The sequence below is a fragment of the Haematobia irritans genome, chromosome 3 (genome assembly GCF_050003625.1).
Source record: "Haematobia irritans isolate KBUSLIRL chromosome 3, ASM5000362v1, whole genome shotgun sequence".
NCBI classification, from domain to species: Eukaryota; Metazoa; Arthropoda; class Insecta; order Diptera; family Muscidae; genus Haematobia; species Haematobia irritans.
Window position 1 is genome coordinate 185,173,358 of NC_134399.1, and position 18,671 is coordinate 185,192,028.

General features: G+C 34.6%; 1 protein-coding gene across 1 annotated transcript in view; it reads left to right on the plus strand.

Moving 5' to 3' along the window:
* Gmap (Golgi microtubule-associated protein) overlaps positions 1–16,274 on the plus strand; it is a 126,316-nt gene extending 110,042 nt beyond the window's left edge. Inside the window, exons 6-7 of the mRNA XM_075300410.1 lie at positions 9,810–10,076; positions 15,399–16,274. Of these exons, the coding sequence (XP_075156525.1) occupies positions 9,810–10,076; positions 15,399–15,742 (611 nt within the window). The 3' untranslated portion in view covers positions 15,743–16,274. The remainder of the gene's footprint in view (positions 1–9,809; positions 10,077–15,398) is intronic.
* Positions 16,275–18,671: the final 2,397 nt, after the last annotated feature.

Below are 18,671 nucleotides of genomic sequence, written 5' to 3' on the forward strand. Positions count from 1 at the left end.
GTACATCAATTTTTTATAGAAATAAAATTTTGAGAAATTTTTTTTTTATAAAAATAAAATTTTGACAAAATTGTCTATAAAAATAAATTTTTGAGAACATTTTCCATAGAAATAAAATTTTAAGAAAGTTTTCCATAGAAATAACATTTTAAGAAAGTTTTCCATAGAAATAACATTTTGAGAAAATTTTCCATAGAAATAAAATTTTGAGAAAATTTTCCATAGAAATAAAGTGTTGACAAAATTGTCCATAGAAATAGTGTTGACAAAATTTTCCATAGAAATAAAATTTTGAGAAAATTTTCCATAGAAATTAAATTTTGAGAAAATTTTCCAAAGAAATAAAATATTGATAATATTTTCTATAGAAATAAAAGTTTGACAAAATATTCCATAGAAATGAAATTTTGACAAAATTTTCTATAAAAATAAAATGTTGACAAAATTTTCTATAGCAATAAAATTTTGACAACATTTTCTATTGAAATAAAATTTTGACAAAGTTGAAATTAAATTGTGACAAAACTTTCTATACAAATAAAATTTTGAGAAATAGAAATAAAAATTTGAGAAAAGTTTCTAAAGAAATAAAATTTTGATAAAGTATTCTGTAGAAATAAAATTTTGACAAAATTTACTATAGAAATTAAATTTTGACAAAATTTTCTATAAAAATTAAATTTTGAGAAAATTTTCTATAAAAATGAGATTTTGACAAAATTTTCTATAGAAAGAAAATGTTGACAAAATTTTCTATATCCCTTCGGAGGAAGCGAATTACCTCTACTGGATGAGTAGTTGCCAGATCTGTAGGTTATCCAAGACACGCGAAGTAATGCTTGAAATGATATAAGACGTATATCCACAATTTGGGTAGACATCTGGAATTGCCGGGTGCAGAAGAGAGAGTTAGCTTAGGTTAGGTTATGGAGGATGACACGAATCCGTGCAAGACGGGTTTGTGTTCACTTAGACCATAGTTGGTCTTTTGAGGTTTCTCAAACACCTTTTCCCTTCCTCATAGTGATGAAGCGAAAATACTTCTCGGTATAATAGTTTAAAAGAAATAGAAATAAAATTTTGAGAAAGATGTCCATAGAAATAACATTTTGAGAAATCTTTCCATAGAAATAAAATTTTGAGAAAATTTTCCGTAGAAATAAAATTTTGAGAAAATTTTCCATAGAAATAAAATTTTGAGAAAATTTTCTATAGAAATAAATGTTTGACAAAATTTTTCATAGATATGAAATTTTGAGAAAATTTTCTATAGGAATAAAATTTTTACAAAATTTTCTATAGGAATAAAATTTTTACAAAATTTTCCATAGAAAAAAATTATGAAAAAATATTCTATAGAGACAAAATTTTCTATAGAAATTTTTACAAAATTTTCCATAGAAGTAACATTTTGAGAAAATTTTCTATAGGAATAAAATTTTGACAAAATTTTCCATAGAAATAAAATTTTGACAAAATATTCTATAGAAATAAAATTTTGGCAAATTTTTGTACAGAAATAAAATTTTGAGAAAATTTTCTCTTGAAATTAAATTTTGTCAAAACTTTCTATACAAATAAAATTTTGAGAAAATTTTTTATAGAAATAAAAATTTGAGAAAATTTTTTATAGAAATAAAAATTTGAGAAAATTGTCTAAAGAAATAAAAATTTGTCAAAGTTTTCTATAGAAATAAAATTTTTACAAAATTTACTATACCCCTTTGGTGGAAGCGACCTACCTCTACTGGATGAGTCCAGAGTGAAGTAGGTGTCAGATCTGTAGGTTTTGCAGGACACGCGAAGAAATGCCTTATGATGTGAGACGAATATCCACAATTTGGGTAGACATCTTGAATTGCCGGATGCAGGAGGGAGAGGTAGTTTAGATTAGGTTATGGAGGATGACACGAATCCGTGCAAGACGGGTTTGTGTTCACTTAGACCATAGTTGGACTTTTGAGGATTCTCAAACACCTTTTCCCTTCCTCATCGTGATGAAGCGAAAATACTTCACAGGCTGCAATTTCGCAAATCGGTGTAATAGTTTAAAAGAAATAAGAGCACCTCCTCACATCCTCTTTTTGCGACGTCATTAGTATTCCAGAGTGTCCACTATTGTTTTCGATCCATATCCGCTTTGTTTGCTCGCTGTCCGCAGAAGAAGCCCAACGTCCCTTCCATAAATCGTCATATTTGTTTATGTAAATATACAATGAAAGCGGAGGGAAAATGTCCGTAGTTACGTTATTTGAGCCGCTTGCGCCTTCCTTAGACAGTACATCTGTCTCTTCATTTCCTAATATTCCATAATACCCAGTACAGAGTTAAAAAAAATGCTGCCTGACTATGATGAAAATGCTGCTATTCTAAAATATCTTATACATTGCACTTAAATTTTTTTTATAAAAATAGAAAACAAAAATTATATACAGTGAAACCTCCCAAAAGTGGACACCACTGTCACCAAAATGTTGTCCCCATTTCAAGGTGTTCACTTATGAGATAATATAGCATGTGGATAAGTTTGACTGTATATTTCACAATAACTAAAACCACGAACAAATCCAAAGCACCCAAAACCCCCACGATCATTTTAATAATCACGAATCATCCACACCACCACCACCACAGCTAACGTCACAAAAAAATAAAGTTATGAAAAAATCTAAATACAAAAGCATTTCTAAATGTTTATGATAATTCTTAAAAATAAATATCAGCTGGTAATTCTGGGATATATATACGTTAGCATCCCCCGGAATTTCAGTTGGTATCAATTTTTTCGAATTAATTTATTACACCATAATTGATATTGGAAAACATTAAATATATGTTGGAAAAAAAATGCAAATGACAAAAAAAATAAAATTTATAAGAAATAATTATAGGATTATTGTGATAATATCATATTTGTTTTTTCTTCACTAAAAAAAGTTGCAATTTATTATTTTGTTTATTATTTTTTAAAATTTTTATTTATATTTACATTTATTTTGAGTTTGAATGTTTAATTTATGTATGTGTGTTTTTGTTATTTTTTAAGTAAATTTTTCTTTGTATACTAAACTTTATAATAGGCCAATACCATTTACACAATTGGGAATAGCGTAAAATTCAAAATATATTTTAAATGGGATATATCTTTACTGTAATGGTACGGGTGACACAAACCATGTAACTGAATATTTGTATTGTAGTATATTGCTACGAAACAATTGCATACTTTCAGGAGTTACATTTTAAAAGTAGTTGAACTAAAAATATATTTTGCTTAGTTTTCTTTACAAGTCATGCTTAACATTAGAGATAATCAACTTTTATTATTACTTTTGTATTGATTATGACTATTACTTTTATTTTAATTATGAGTCAATATTTATTTACTATAGTGGTAAGGGTGACATTTAACGGAATATTTGCGAAATGTGAAATAATTCCATATTTTTAGGGGTTACAAGTAGTTAACCTATAAATTTATTTTCCTTGGGGTTTCTTTTTAAAACTCTTGTTGTATATTAGAGTTAATCAAACTTTTGCCATCAGTTCTTAGAAGGGGGTTGCTGAATATTGTCGGCCAATTGTTAAAGTGATTGTCATTTTTTAAGCTGTATATTGTTTATGATTTTTATTATACCCTTCACCACTACTGTGGTACAGGGTATAATAAGTTTGTGCATTTGTATGTAACGCCAAGAAGGAAAAGTCTGAGACCCATCGTTTAGTATACCAACCGTCTTAGAATTAAATTCTAAGTCGATTTAGCTATGTCCGTCTGTCTGTCTGTCCGTTCGTCTGTCTGCATATGTAATTTTATGTGCAAAGTACAGCTCGCAGTTTAAGTCCGATCTTCCTTAAATTTGGCACAGAGTTTTACTTTGGCTCAAAGACATTCGCTGTTGATTTTGATCGGTTCAGATTTAGATATAGCTGCCATATATATCTGGTCATAATTGTCGCATATATCAAAGTATTTTCTTAAAATTTCACACAGCCAAATATTTTGGGGCTATCGTAAAATATGCAAAATATCAGCCAAATCTCGTCAAATTTATATATAGGTTAGGTTAGGTTAGGTGGCAGCCCGATGTATCAGGCTCACTTAGACTATTCAGTCCATTGTGATACCACATTGGTGAACTTCTCTCTTATCACTGAGTGATGCCCGATTCCATGTTAAGCTCAATGACAGGGGACCTCCTTTTTATAGCCGAGTCCGAACGGCGTTCCACATTGCAGTGAAACCACTTAGAGAAGTTTTGAAACCCTCAGAAATGTCACCAGCATTACTGAGGTGGGATAATCCACCGTTGAAAAACTTTTTGGTGTTCGGTCGAAGCAGGAATCGAACCCACGACCTTGTGTATGCAAGGCGGGCATGCTAACCATTGCACCACGGAAGCTCCCATATATATCTTTCGTCCGATTTGCACTGATTTGCTTCAAATTTTGCACAAGGAGTACGTTTATTAGTATCGTTAATTGTGTCAAATTTGGTTGAAATCGGTTCAGATTTAAATATAGCTCCCATGTATATCTTTCGTCCGATTTACACTCATATGACCTCGGAGGCCAAAGTTAGTCACCCATTTACGTGAAATTTTGAAGAGATAGCAGAATTATTATTCTAACTATGCATGTCAAATTTGGTCAAAATCGGTTCGGATTTAGATATAGCTCCCATCTAACCATTTTCCTTGTAAAATCACCACTGCTAAGTAGCAAAAATTGTAAATATTACTCAAGTTGTCCTATATCTCGAATACATATGTATCGCCCGATAAATCATAAATGCTCGTGCATTAAAATGTCTCTTGCTTTATATTTTCCATATTTTATTTTTTACTAAAATTGTGTTTCGTCCCAGGGCGTTAGTCGATTTAAATTTTACTTCTAGAGATTTTATAGAAGTACAGTAAATTGTCTCCAAATCAATTAAGATATAAATATTTGTATATGGGAATATAAACATTCTCCAACTCCAAAAAATTGAAGGAATCGAGAAGTAACACAAATTGTGGTCTACATAGTGTTGAAGAGTATAATATAGTCGGCCCCGCCCGACTTTAGACTTTACTTACTTGTTAGTTCAATATTTTAGTTCGTGATAGAGAGAAACAGATAATTGCTGGCCGAGAAGACCCTTCATACAGGGCATAGGGTAGGATGATGAGTACTGATTGTCCTTTAGTCGATATCCGCCCAGTCTAAGTGAAGCCTATCGTAATGGGAACTTTTATACTCTCCACCACACACCAAAATTTTTTTTCTGATTCAATTACGAAATTAATTGATCCAATTAAATTTTTAAATGGAAATGTCTTCAATCACGAAATTGGTAGTATCCAATCACAGTTTTAATTGGACTTAAAATAACTTGATTAAAAAGTTAAATTCCAATTCCAATTAATTTTTTAATTGATTCAATTAAAAATTTAATTGATATTGATTGCAAAACTCAATTTTTCAATTTTTTATTAAAACCATAAATATTTTCAGTTTCTTTCTTAACTGACTTACCCCCATTTTCATGAAGCTCCGTTAGTGGTACGTCAGCTAACGAACCTTTAAACCGCTCTATGAACATATCTGTCATCTTCCCTTTATATTCCATATGTCAGTTAGGAACTTAACTGTTGAAAATTTTTCAGTTAAAGTTAACGGGAAAGAAGATATTTGCAATTTAATTTCTGTTAACAGACAGTTAAAGCCTAACGGAGCTACATGAAAATGACCGTTAGTGTTTTCAGTTTAATTAAAAAATTGATTGTTTGAAAAACAAACATTATAAAAAATTAAAAAAAAAAAATCCATCACTTTATTTTAAATGATTTAGTCTTCCGAGTTTGATTAAAAAGTTAATTGTATTAAATAATTAAAATTTTAAAAGTGTTCAATCATTCACTTAATTAACTTAATAGTTCTAACTTGATAAAAAATTAATTGTATCGATTAATTTATTAATTGAAACAATTTTCAACTTCAGTCAACTTTTTAAGTGGAAATATTTTGGTGATATTTTTTTCTGTGCATACACACAAAAAAAAATTTTCCTGATTCAATCACGAAATTAATGGATTCAATTAATTTTTTAATTGAAATTCCTTCAATCACAGAAATGATAGTATATTGGTGGTATTTGTTTCTGTGCATACACAAAAAAAATCCTGATTCAATCACTAGCTTAATGGATCCAATTAATTTTTTAATTGAAATGTCTTCAATCACAGAAATTATAGTATCAATTAAAAAATTAATTGAAAGTCAATTAAACAAATTGTTGAATCAATTAAATTTTTAATTGAATATATTTTTAAACTCAATTAAGACTTTAATTGGAAATTTTTTTCTGTATAGGGGGGTTATTGTACCTTTGTCTTTCCATCCGTCTGTTGAAATCACACCTTCGGGGGTATATTAACTTTGCCATTCCGTTTGTAACACATCGAAATATTGCTCTAAGACCCCATAAAGTATATATATTCTGGGTCGTGGTGAAATTCTAAGTCGATATAAGAATGTCCATCCGTCCGTCCGTCTGTTGAAATCACTCTAACTTCCGAACGAAACAAGCTATCGACTTGAAACTTGGCACAAGTAGTTGTTATTTTTGTAGGTCGGATGGTATTGTAAATGGGCCATATCGGTCCACTTTTACGTATAGCCCCCATATAACGGGACCCTCAGATTTGGCTTGTGGAGCCTCTAACAGAAGCATATTTCATCCGATCCGGCTGAAATTTGGTACATGGTGTTGGTATACAGTCTCTAACAACCATGCAAAAATTGGTCCACATCGGTCCATAATTATATATAGCCCCCATGTAACCCGATCCCCAGATTTGTCTTGCGGAGCCTCAAGAGAAGCAAATTTCATCGGATCCGGCTGAAATTTGGTACATGATGTTGGTATATGGTCTCTAATAACCATGCAAAAATTGGTTCACATCGGTCCATAATTATATATAGCCCCCATATAAACCGATCCCCAGATTTGGCTTGCGGAGCCTCAAAGAGAAGCAAATTTCATCCGATCCGGCTGAAATTTGGTACATGGTGTTGGTATATGGTCTCTAACAACCATACAAAAATTTGCCCACATCGGTCTATAATTATATATAGCCACCATATAAACCGATCCCCAGATTTGGCTTGCGAAGCCTCAAAGAGAAGCAAATTTCATCCGATCTTGCTGAAATTTGGTACATGGTGTTGGAATAGGGTCTCTAACAACCATGCAAAAATTGGTCCACATCGGTCCATAACCGATGTGGAAGCAAATTTCATCCGATCCGGTTGAAATGTGGTACATGATGTTGGTATATGGTCTTTAATAACCATGCAAAAATTGGTCCACATCGGTCCATAATTATATATAGCCCCCATATAAACCGTTCTCCAGATTTGACCTCCGGAGCCTCTTGGAGGAGCAAAATTCATCCGATCCGGTTCATATTTGGAACGTGGTGTTAGTATATGGTCTCTAATAACCATACCAAAATTGGTCCATATCGGTCTATAGTTATATTTAGCTGATCTCCAATCACACAAAAATTGGTCCATATCGGTTCATAATCATGGTTGCCACTCGAGCCAAAAATAATCTACCAAAATTTTATTTCTATAGAAAATGTTTTCAAAATTTTATTTCTATAGACAATTTTGTCAAAATTTTATTTCTATAGAAAATTTTGTTAAAATTTTATTCGGCTCATAATCATGGTTGCCACTCGAGCCAAAAATAATCTCCCAAAATTTTATTTCTATAGAAAATTTTGTCAAAATTTTATTTCTATAGAAAATTTTGTTAAAATTTTATTCGCCTCGTAATCGTGGTTGCCACTCGAGCCAAAAATAATCTCCCAAAATTTTATTTCTATAGAAAATTTTGTCAAAATTTTATTTCTATAAAAAATTTTGTTAAAATTTTATTTCTATAGAAAATTTTGTTAAAATTGTATTTCTGTAGAAAATTTTGTCAAAATTTTATTTCTAAAGAAAGTTTTGTCAAAATTTTATTTCTATAAAAAAAAAAAAATTTTTTAATTTTATTTCTATAGAAAATTTTGTTAAAATTTTATTTCTATAGAAAAGTTTTTCAAAATTTAATTTCTATAGAAAATTTTGTCTATATTTTATTTCTATAAAAAATTTTGTTAAAATTTTATTTCTATAGAAATTTTTTTTTAAAATTGTATTTCTGTAGAAAATTTTGTCAACATTTTATTTCTAAAGAAAATTTTGTCAAAATTTTATTTCTACAAAAAAATTTTTTTAAATTTTATTTCTATAAAAAATTTTGTTAAAATTTTATTTCTATAGAAAATTTTGTCAAAATTTTATGTCTATAGAAAATTTTGTCAAACTGAATTATATACGTATTTGATCGATCTTTTTTGATTTAATATATATGGATTTACATACAATTTGGAAGAAGTGTGAGGAGGTTTTAAGATACCTTGCCATCGGCAAGCGTTACCGCAACTTAAGTAATTCGATTGTGGATGACAGTGTTTAGAAGAAGTTTCTACGCAATCCATGGTGGAGGGTACATAAGCTTCGGCCTGGCCGAACTTACGGCCGTATATACTTGTTTTTATCTTTTTACAAGCGATTTGGGGATTTTGAAAGCGACTCAAATTGGGGACAAGAACCAAAAAATATTGGCAGCACTAGTAGGCACATTGAATTTAAAAAGGCAATATTATATAGCTCCTGAAAGTATGCATTATATTTTTATATAACTTTTAATTAAAAAAGATAGAATGGCATAATAAATTATGGGACCTCATTGATAAATTTTTTGTTAAATATACTTCAAATTCACTCATAAATTAAGTTTGTTTTTTGGCTCATATTAATTACACTATCGGGTATTAGGATTTCATATAACTCTATGCATATGTACATTAAACATCACAAACTACACCTATTCCCATTTATCATTTATCAATATTGAAAATCATAACGTTTTCCCTTTGTTCTTACAAAAAAAAAACTTTTCAGTTTTATTTCAATTTCTCTACGACTTTAAGACAGCATTATAATAATATACATAACAAATGTCCGTTTCCAAGCAATCTCATTATGTAATGTGGTGATTATTTTATATTTCCGACCACGTTGCATGTGGAGATTACTTGGCCAGACATTGAAGACTTCATTTTGTTTTGAATTTCGTTTGTTTTAGTTTAGTTTCGTTTAGTTTGTTTTTTTTTTCTTATTAAAGCTATCCTCTAATTTTGGTTTTTGAAATTGTGTTTTGTCCCTATTATTTGTTAACTTCTTTTTCTAAATATTGATTTAATTTAAATTGTTTCTGAGCATGATTTGAGTTTAAAAAAAAATATATTAAATTTTCCAAAAACTAAATGCAACTTTATTACAAAAAAAAATAAAACAAAAAATAAAAATGATAATAAGAAAAACAGTGTTAATCGTATCTATAAAGAGAAGAAAGAAAAATTGCTTTTGTCTGCGAGAGTATTACATTAGGTACTGGTGTTATATTGTTCAAAGTTTGTTTCTTCGACAAAATCTAAACTGACCAGTACTTATGTCATACTTACAGTCAGATGAAATGTAAATATCAACGCATGTAATGACCCTAAAACCATAATGATGTGAATGAACTGAAACCCCAAAGTGTTTATCCAAAAAAAAAAGCAAGAGCATGAAAAATAACCAGCAATTAAAAAAAGTGAAGTGGTTCCAATGTGTTTTTATTATTTTAAATCTTTTTTTTTAATTTTTTCTATAAATATATTTTTTTATAAAATCTTAATTCCTTTATATCTTCTCTTTTATAGTCGACTCACTGAAACATCAAAATGTTACCTTGGAACAGAAATTATCGTCTGCAGAATCTAGTCAATCGGATAAAATTGAAAAGACCTTAATTAAGAGCCTTCTAATTGGTTATGTGGTTAGCACAAATCCAAATGATAAACAGCAAATATTACGAATGATTTCCTCTGTATTGGACTTCAATCAAGGAGAAACCGATAAAGTGGGTCTCAATAAGCAACAAGGAGGCTGGTTGGGATCGTTACTTGGAGGCGGTGGTGGTCAACCAGGTAACTATAAAATTCGAAATAAATGAAAAATTTATAAAATTCTGATGAGGCCGATAAGTACATAGTCTACAAACAAAACAAGAATCTTTTGACAATCTGGTTGTCGGTGATATAAAGGGTGATTTGTTAAGAGCTTGATAACTTAAAAAAAAAAACGCATAAAATTTGCAAAATCTCATCGGTTCTTTATTTGAAACGTTAGATTGGTCCATGACATTTACTTTTTGAAGATAATTTCATTTAAATGTTGACCGCGGCTGCGTCTTAGGTGGTCCATTCGGAAAGTCCAATTTTGGGCAACTTTTTCGAGCATTTCGGCCGGAATAGCCCGAATTTCTTCGGAAATGTTGTCTTCCAAAGCTGGAATAGTTGCTGGCTTATTTCTGTAGACTTTAGACTTGACGTAGCCCCACAAAAAATAGTCTAAAGGCGTCAAATCGCATGATCTTGGTGGCCAACTTACCGGTCCATTTCTTGAGATGAATTGTTCTCCGAAGTTTTCCCTCAAAATGGCCATAGAATCGCGAGCTGTGTGGCATGTAGCGCCATCTTGTTGAAACCACATGTCAACCAAGTTCAGTTCTTCCATTTTTGGCAACAAAAAGTTTGTTAGCATCGAACGATAGCGATCGCCATTCACCGTAACGTTGCGTCCAACAGCATCTTTGAAAAAATACGGTCCAATGATTCCACCAGCGTACAAACCACACCAAACAGTGCATTTTTCGGGATGCATGGGCAGTTCTTGAACGGCTTCTGGTTGCTCTTCACTCCAAATGCGGCAATTTTGCTTATTTACGTAGCCATTCAACCAGAAATGAGCCTCATCGCTGAACAAAATTTGTCGATAAAAAAGCGGATTTTCTGCCAACTTTTCTAGGGCCCATTCACTGAAAATTCGACGTTGTGGCTCGTTAGTAAGTCTATTCATGATGAAATGTCAAAGCATACTGAGCATCTTTCTCTTTGACACCATGTCTGAAATCCCACGTGATCTGTCAAATACTAATGCATGAAAATCCTAACCTCAAAAGAATCACCCTTTATAAAGGATGTATCAACTTATCATATATCCCAGGAAAGTGGAGGGAAACAAAAGTCGTCTTCATACCTAAAGCGGGAAAAGCCTCTCACTCGAGGGCGAAGGATTTCCGACCAATCAGCTTATCCTCATTCCTACTTAAGACTCTGGAGAGGATGATAGATATTTATCTTAGAACTAGCATCGATTCAAGTTTGTTCTCGAAACGACAGCATGCATACTCGAAGGGCAGGTCTACTGAGACCGCACTACATGAACTAGTCAGCTTTATTGAAAGCTCACTATCTGTCAAAGAATACACAATCGTGGCGTTTCTAGACATCGAAGGGGCGTTCAATAATGTCCATCCGAGCTCGATATTAAATGGACTGACAACTCTGAATGTTGATCCATGTATACTCAGGCTGTTAGACGAACTGCTAATGAAGAGACGTATTTCAGCCACACTAGGACAAGCAAACATACAAAAGTATGTGAACAGAGGCACTCCCCAAGGAGGAGTTCTATCACCTCTTCTTTGGAATGTTGCTATAAATAGCCTTCTGGTTACTCTAGAAAAAGAAAGGATAAAAGTGGTGGCATACGCAGATGATGTAGCTCTGGCAGTCAGGGGAAAATTCCCATCCACAATCAGAGATATTATTCAGAGGGCCCTCCGGATGACTGAAAAATGGGCGAAAGACAATGGTCTTGGGGTAAATCCCGCAAAGACAGAATTAGTCATGTACTGCAAAGATCGCAAAACTCCCATGGTTAGGCCTATTTCCTTAGGGGGTATTGAAATTCCCTTTGGTGATTGTGCAAAATACCTTGGCGTTATTTTGGACAGGAAGCTGAACTTTAAGCTTAATATTGAAGAAAGGGCGAGGAAGGCAACTGTAGCTTTGTACTCGTGCAAAAAGGCAATAGGAAAAAAGTGGGGACTAAAACCAAAAATTGTGCATTGGCTATACACGGCAGTGGTTAGACCTATAATGCTATATGGTGTTGTAGTCTGGTGGCCGGCACTTCAGAAACCGACTGGTTTAGATAAAGTTCAGCGTATGGCGTGTTTGTGTATTTCAGGCGCATTCAGCAAGACAGGAACAAATTCCCTTAATGTCATGCTGCATCTATTGCCTTTAGACATTTTGGCCAAACAGTCAGCTGCAACAACGGCTGTGCGGTTGCGCGAACTATCGCTGTGGTCGGAAAAAGGTTACGGTCACAGTTCTGTCCTCAAAACAATGTCAGATGTGCCTAACGTAGTGGATTACACTTTGGCGAGTCCACTTTTCGACAAAAAGTTTGAGACTCTAATCCCCAACAGTGAGGCGTGGTGCACACAGACCCCGGGGAATAAAGAATATATAGATTTCTACACTGATGGCTCCAAATTGGATGGACAAGTGGGTTTCGGAGTATATTCTAATGATTTGGAACTTCAAATAGCGAAAAGATTACCTAATCACTGTAGTGTTTTTCAGGCTGAAATATTAGCAATAAGAGAGGTGGCGAATTGGCTGAGAAGTAATGTTCCAAAAAATGTGGGCATTAATATATACTCAGACAGTCAACCTGCAATAAAATCCTTGGACTCTGTGTTCCTCAACTCGAAAACGGCCATCGATTGCCGCAAATCTCTCAATGAGATGGCTGAGTAGTACAATATTCACCTAATATGGGTGCCTGGCCATAGGAACATACCGGGGAACTGCGAAGCCGATGAGTTGGCAAGGCTAGGGACTACCTTACATATTCCAGGGGAACTAGAATTTGTTGGTATGCCCCTAGCTACCTGCAAGCTCATGCTGCGTGAGAAGGCTGTTATGATGGCAAATGTTCGATGGGAGAATTGCAAGGGTTGTAACGACACCAAGCAAATATGGCCCCATTTCAACTTAAACCGCACACTAGATATGCTAATGTTCTCGAGACGTCAGATATCACTCCTGATATCTGCTATAACGGGTCGCTGCCTGATAGGAGATTTTGCAAAAACTATTGGCGCGAAGTATAATGACTATTGTATGAGCTGTCATGATGCGGAGGAAAAAGAATCAATTAAACACCTCTTGTGTGAGTGTCCTGCATTTTGTGTAAAGCGCAAGCAACTTTTAGGAGCATATAGCTTCAGATTACTGGCGGATCTGGAAAACGTTAACTTAAGCAGTCTGCTAATGTTTTTGGAACAATCTGGTTGGTTCAACAAAGAAAAATAATCAAGAAGGTTCAGCGGTTAAAACTAGAAGTGCCCATATGTAATAGGTACTTTTAGTTAATGTGGTATCACAATGGACTGAATAGTCTAAGTGAGCCTGAATCTTAATCGGGCTGCCACTTTAACCTAACCTAACCTTTGACAAAAGAATCATTTTTGTTTCAATTTATTCTCTTGTTTAATCCGTCAACAAAATTTTGTTTCTCAAAGCCCACAAATAGGCCGCTTTGGCGGCGACGACTTCCTCAATTGAATATATGTATGCCCAGCAATATACAAAAAAAAAATTCGCTCGGCGGCAAATCAACACAATCTGATGAATGGAGTAGCAGTTAGTAGCCCAATTCGACATTCAGACAGAATACGATGAATGGAGACTATGCAGTCGGGTCTTCGGGCCGGGGTGGATACAGAGTTTTCAACTCTTTCCAAGGACTGCAAACCGCCATTGGGTGTATATTTATTTTCTGAAAAACTCGAAACTACAAAAAAAGGGCTACAACAACAATACTCAGATGTGATCCTCTCAGATGCGTCGAACTTGTGCAATGGCATAGTATAACTTAGTTGTCTCAGTCGTTGTTATTGTTATTGTAACAGTGTATTGTGATTTCATCCATTTTTGTTTTGCGATTTGGAAGTCTGCGACTAAGATCGGGTAGGCTTAATTGGGTAAGCAAATGGGCAATGGGACAGCTACATTATCGTCAGGAATTTTGTTCAGAGCCATGAGATGGAATCTGATGGAGCAGACGTTCAAGAACCGAGAAAGTTGTCCACTTATAGTAGATCATAAACTGGTAGTATAAACTTGTAGTAGTGTTTATTAGTTTCTTGATAAATTCGGTGAGCTTTTCGAATTGGGGAAACTAGATGCGAAGAACTTAGTGGTGGATCTTTAGATACGAGGAACTCTGGTCGACCTGTAGATCCGAAGAACTCTGTGATGAAACTGTAGATCCGAAAATCTCTGGTGGAACTGTAAATACGAAGAACTCATGGGAGGAATTGTACATCCGAAGAACTCGATGATCAAAGTGTAGAAACGAAGAACTCACAGTAGCGAAACTGTAGGTTAGGTGGCAGCCCAATGTATCACATCATAATTCAGTCCTTCACTTCTCCCTTATCACTGAGTGCTGTCTGATTCCATGTAAAGCTCAATGACAAGGTATCATTTTATAGCCGAGTCCAAAACTGTAGGTTCGAAGAACTCTGATCGACCTGCCAATCCGAAGAATTCTGTGGTGAAACTCGAGATCGGAAGAACTCACGATGCAATTCGAAGCATTCAGTGTTAGAACTCTAAAAACTCTGGAGGAATTATAGATCCTAAGAACTCAGTGGTTGAACTATAGATACAAAGAACTCATAGTGCAACTGTGGATACGAAGAACTCAGTGGCGGAACTGTACATTCGAAGTACTCCGGTTGACCTGTCAATCCGAGGAATTCTGTGGTGAAACTCGAGATCGGAAGAACTCACGATGCAAGTTTGACTTGAAAAAGAGGAGTGGTGGAACTGTAAATAAGAATATCTCAGTGGAGGAACTGTAGATCCAAGGAACTCCGGTGGACGTTTACATCCGAAGAACACAGTGGTAGAAATTTAGATACATAGAACTCAGTGGTGGGTCTGTAGATCCTCAGTGGTGAATCTGTAGAACAGAGCTACTGTATTGGACACAAAAAAAATATTTTTGTCTTCAATCACGAAATTAATGATCCAATTAATTTTTAATTGAAATGTCTTCAATCACAGAAATGATAGTATCAATTAAAAAATTAATTGATATTATTCATTTTTGTGATTTTGTTTCAATTAAAAAATTTGTTGAATCAATTAAAATTTTAGTTGAATATTTTTTAAAACTCAAGATTTAAATTGGAAAAATTTTCGTGGAATTTTTTTCTATATATTATACGATAGAAAACTATCCTTACTTCAAGTGGTGGGGTAAAGTACTTATCGAATCTGCCTCGTATGATATGCTAGATCTACAAAATTACTGTTTTTGTTTTTTTTAACCTTTTACCCTTATTTTATTTTACATCTTATTCTTCCCCTTTCCATTTACAGGTGCCCATTCAAAAGAGAATTTAGTTCAAGCCTTTGTACAATTTCTGGAACAGGAATCACAACCGCAATCACAGCAACAACAAATGCCCAATCTATTAAACATCACACATTCCAATCAATCGTCAACATCGACATCCAATTCCAGACGCTCTTCAAATATCACAAATCCAGCATTAACACAACAACAACAACAAGCGAGTGGTAGTTCAAGTGGTACTACTACAACAACAACTCATACACCAGTGCCCATACAACCTCTACTACTAACCTCCACTGTACTGGATGATTTCTCACCAACGCGCAATTCAAGTTCCATATTAAAAGATATTCTTAGTGATTCCTGATTATTATAATAGGTTTATTATTTTAAATTTTAAGTACTTCATTTATGTTTATTCTATATATCCTATATGCTCATTTTGCCCAATGTTTCGTTCTTTTGTTTTGTTCTTAAAGATGACCACGAAAGTTTCTTATCTGCCTTCAGTTTCCATAATAAATCGAATCAATATCCACAAACTATTATTGACGAAACTTTGGTTGATCTTTTTCCCCGGTATATTTTTGTGTAAAATATTCAATACCAGAAGACCAGTAAATTGTGCAATTATTTCTATATTGTTTTCCTGTTTCACAAATCCTTGTTTTTTGTTTGTTTTTTTTTCTCTTTTTTTTCTTTTGACTGTCCTGAATTTTATGAGTCTATCTGTACGATTTGTAAATAAAGTTTAAATCATATTTGTTTTTTCGAAAGACACTTTTATCGTAGAAAATTATGAATTATGTTGTATAGAATTAAAGAACTTACAATAATCTATGATAGAATCAAAACCAAACTCGTCTTAATAAATACAAAATTTTTAAATATAAAATAAATTTTATTTTATTAGAAATCTGGTGCCGTATTGGAGCCGCTATACTTGGTACACTATATTTTTTTGTCAATTGTTAGATCAGTGTAGCTTCTGGCATAGCCAACAGCTACTATTTCGGGGTTTCCTTTATATCTTCAATCGTAGCAAACTCATTCCTTTCATCGGTGTCTTCAGTTTTGAGGAGGAGAATTTCATCCATTTTTGTATTCCTCAGCTTGTATCCAGATCGTGGAACTCTGCGACTAAGATGGAATGCGCCCAGAGTTATCTGATGGTGATCATGTTTCATGGGTTTCATGGGGAAGCGAAAAGTTGACGCGTGTAATGTGGCCTACGACAACGGATGGACCACAAGTCAGGTACGCTAATAGGAACGAATTGGGTCAGCTGCATTTGCCAGATCTTTGTTGGGCCAAAACTATTCCAGTCTGCCGGCGCTATGGTCGGTGATCGTACTCCGAGAACTGGATTTACCGTGAAGCTTCTCAGCGCTTCGGCTACAGTATCCTCATGAATACTGTCCAATTCGACAGAGAGAGTTGAACCTGTGCATTCTCAGGTTGGACAAAACCTTTTTTGTTGCCCAAGTGCGACCGCAAACTAAGCGTCGTAGTGTAACGATGTATTTTCCGTCGTCTTCAGGCTATACGTAAAGAAGCACTTAACTTTTGGGTTATTCGAAGTCGGAGAACACAATTAACCATGTAGCTTCTCACCTCTTCAGTCACAGTATCCTCATGAATCATGCTCAAACCGGCTTTAATAACGATGGATCTCACGCTTAGGAAATGAAGACCAACCCCTACATTCCTGGAAGGCTATTGTTTACTCATAAGATGATGATTTGGATCGTTACTGCGATAAAAATCCAGGTGATACTGTTTTTACAACATATTTAAGAATCTTATGGTGATTTTAATTGGGGAAAAAAGGTGCAACATTCTCGAAATTGAGTGCAAAATATGAAGGACACTGTCATAGATTTGGGATCCAGTATCCCTCACAATATTATGAATTAACAATAACTTTTGGAATGACAGTATCATTTGGGGAAAAGAAGTAGTGTAACACCAAGCCAACATATTTTTTTGCGAATCGAAAGCACCCTTAGTGTCTTCATGAAAATTATCCGCGGGAGTACTGCGGAGGCACGCTGTCGAAGTTCTAGGGGTAGCGTTCTGGCCGGTCTATATGTTATCCCTTTGCAAGGCACTTGACTGGTTTCTTCACGAAGATAGGTATAGGTTGAACAATCCCGGAGATATCACCCCATTTTGGGGTATTCTCTGTTTCACTCTACGAGGCTTTGACTTCTTATCTCTAAAATTCACATACTACTGGCGCACGCACACGATAGCGACATATCCACAATGTCTTCATACAATGTGATATTGTTGGACGAATTCCTGTGATAGATCAAGAGTCATGAGTATTTTCCTCTCTATGTGTGTTAGGTTAGGTTAGGTGGCAGCTCGATGTATCAGACTCATTTAGACTATTCAGTCCATTGTGATACCACATTGGTGAACTTCTCTCTTATCACTGAGTGCTGCCCGATTCCATGTTAAGCTCAATGACAAGGGACCTCCTTTTTGTAGCCGAGTCCGAACGGAACGACACATTGCAGTGAAACCACTTTGAGAAGTTTTGAAACCCTGAGAAATGTCACCAGCATTACTGAGCTGGGATAATCCACCGCTGAAAAACTTTTTGGTGTTCGGTCGAAGCAGGAATCGAACCCACGACCTTGTGTATGCAAGGCGGGCATGCTAACCAATGCACCACGGTGGCTCCCATGCCTATGGCTATGTGTGTTGTTATGACATTATGACCCATTTTCCAAACATAGGTCAAAATAATTGATACCAAGGACAAATTTAGTTGGTCAAGTACTCAAATCCCAGTACTCCCAGCATCTTTCAACAACAGTAGCCGTCGGAGCTCAGCGCTTAGGATGGTCTGGGCCTACTAATGATATCGGTAACCGAGGTAAAAAGTGGTGTGTCTCTCGCTCGGAGATCACGAATACAACGAATGACTCCTTTCCCTCTATCAATTTATCGAATGCCCAATAAATTGTTGATTAAAAACCTCCCACATTTCTTCAGATTCGTCACCGTCACGTCGCCTAAGTTGAATGAGATCCAACATTCCTTGTAGCGGGATTGGAGAGGGCCTTGTTCTAACCATGTTTTCAGTTTTACTCGTGCACTATATTACAAATCTCTAGGTTCAGTTACCTGATTCTAGGTTCACCAGCTTCTGCCGGGAAGTTGGGCTATGAAGCGAGCAGCTTCAGGGTTTATACAACTTCTGGGTAACACGAAATCGAGAGGTAGCTAACTGATGCGGGCCCCACCAGCGCGTATGATGCGAGCGTCTTATGCTTTGATAATGT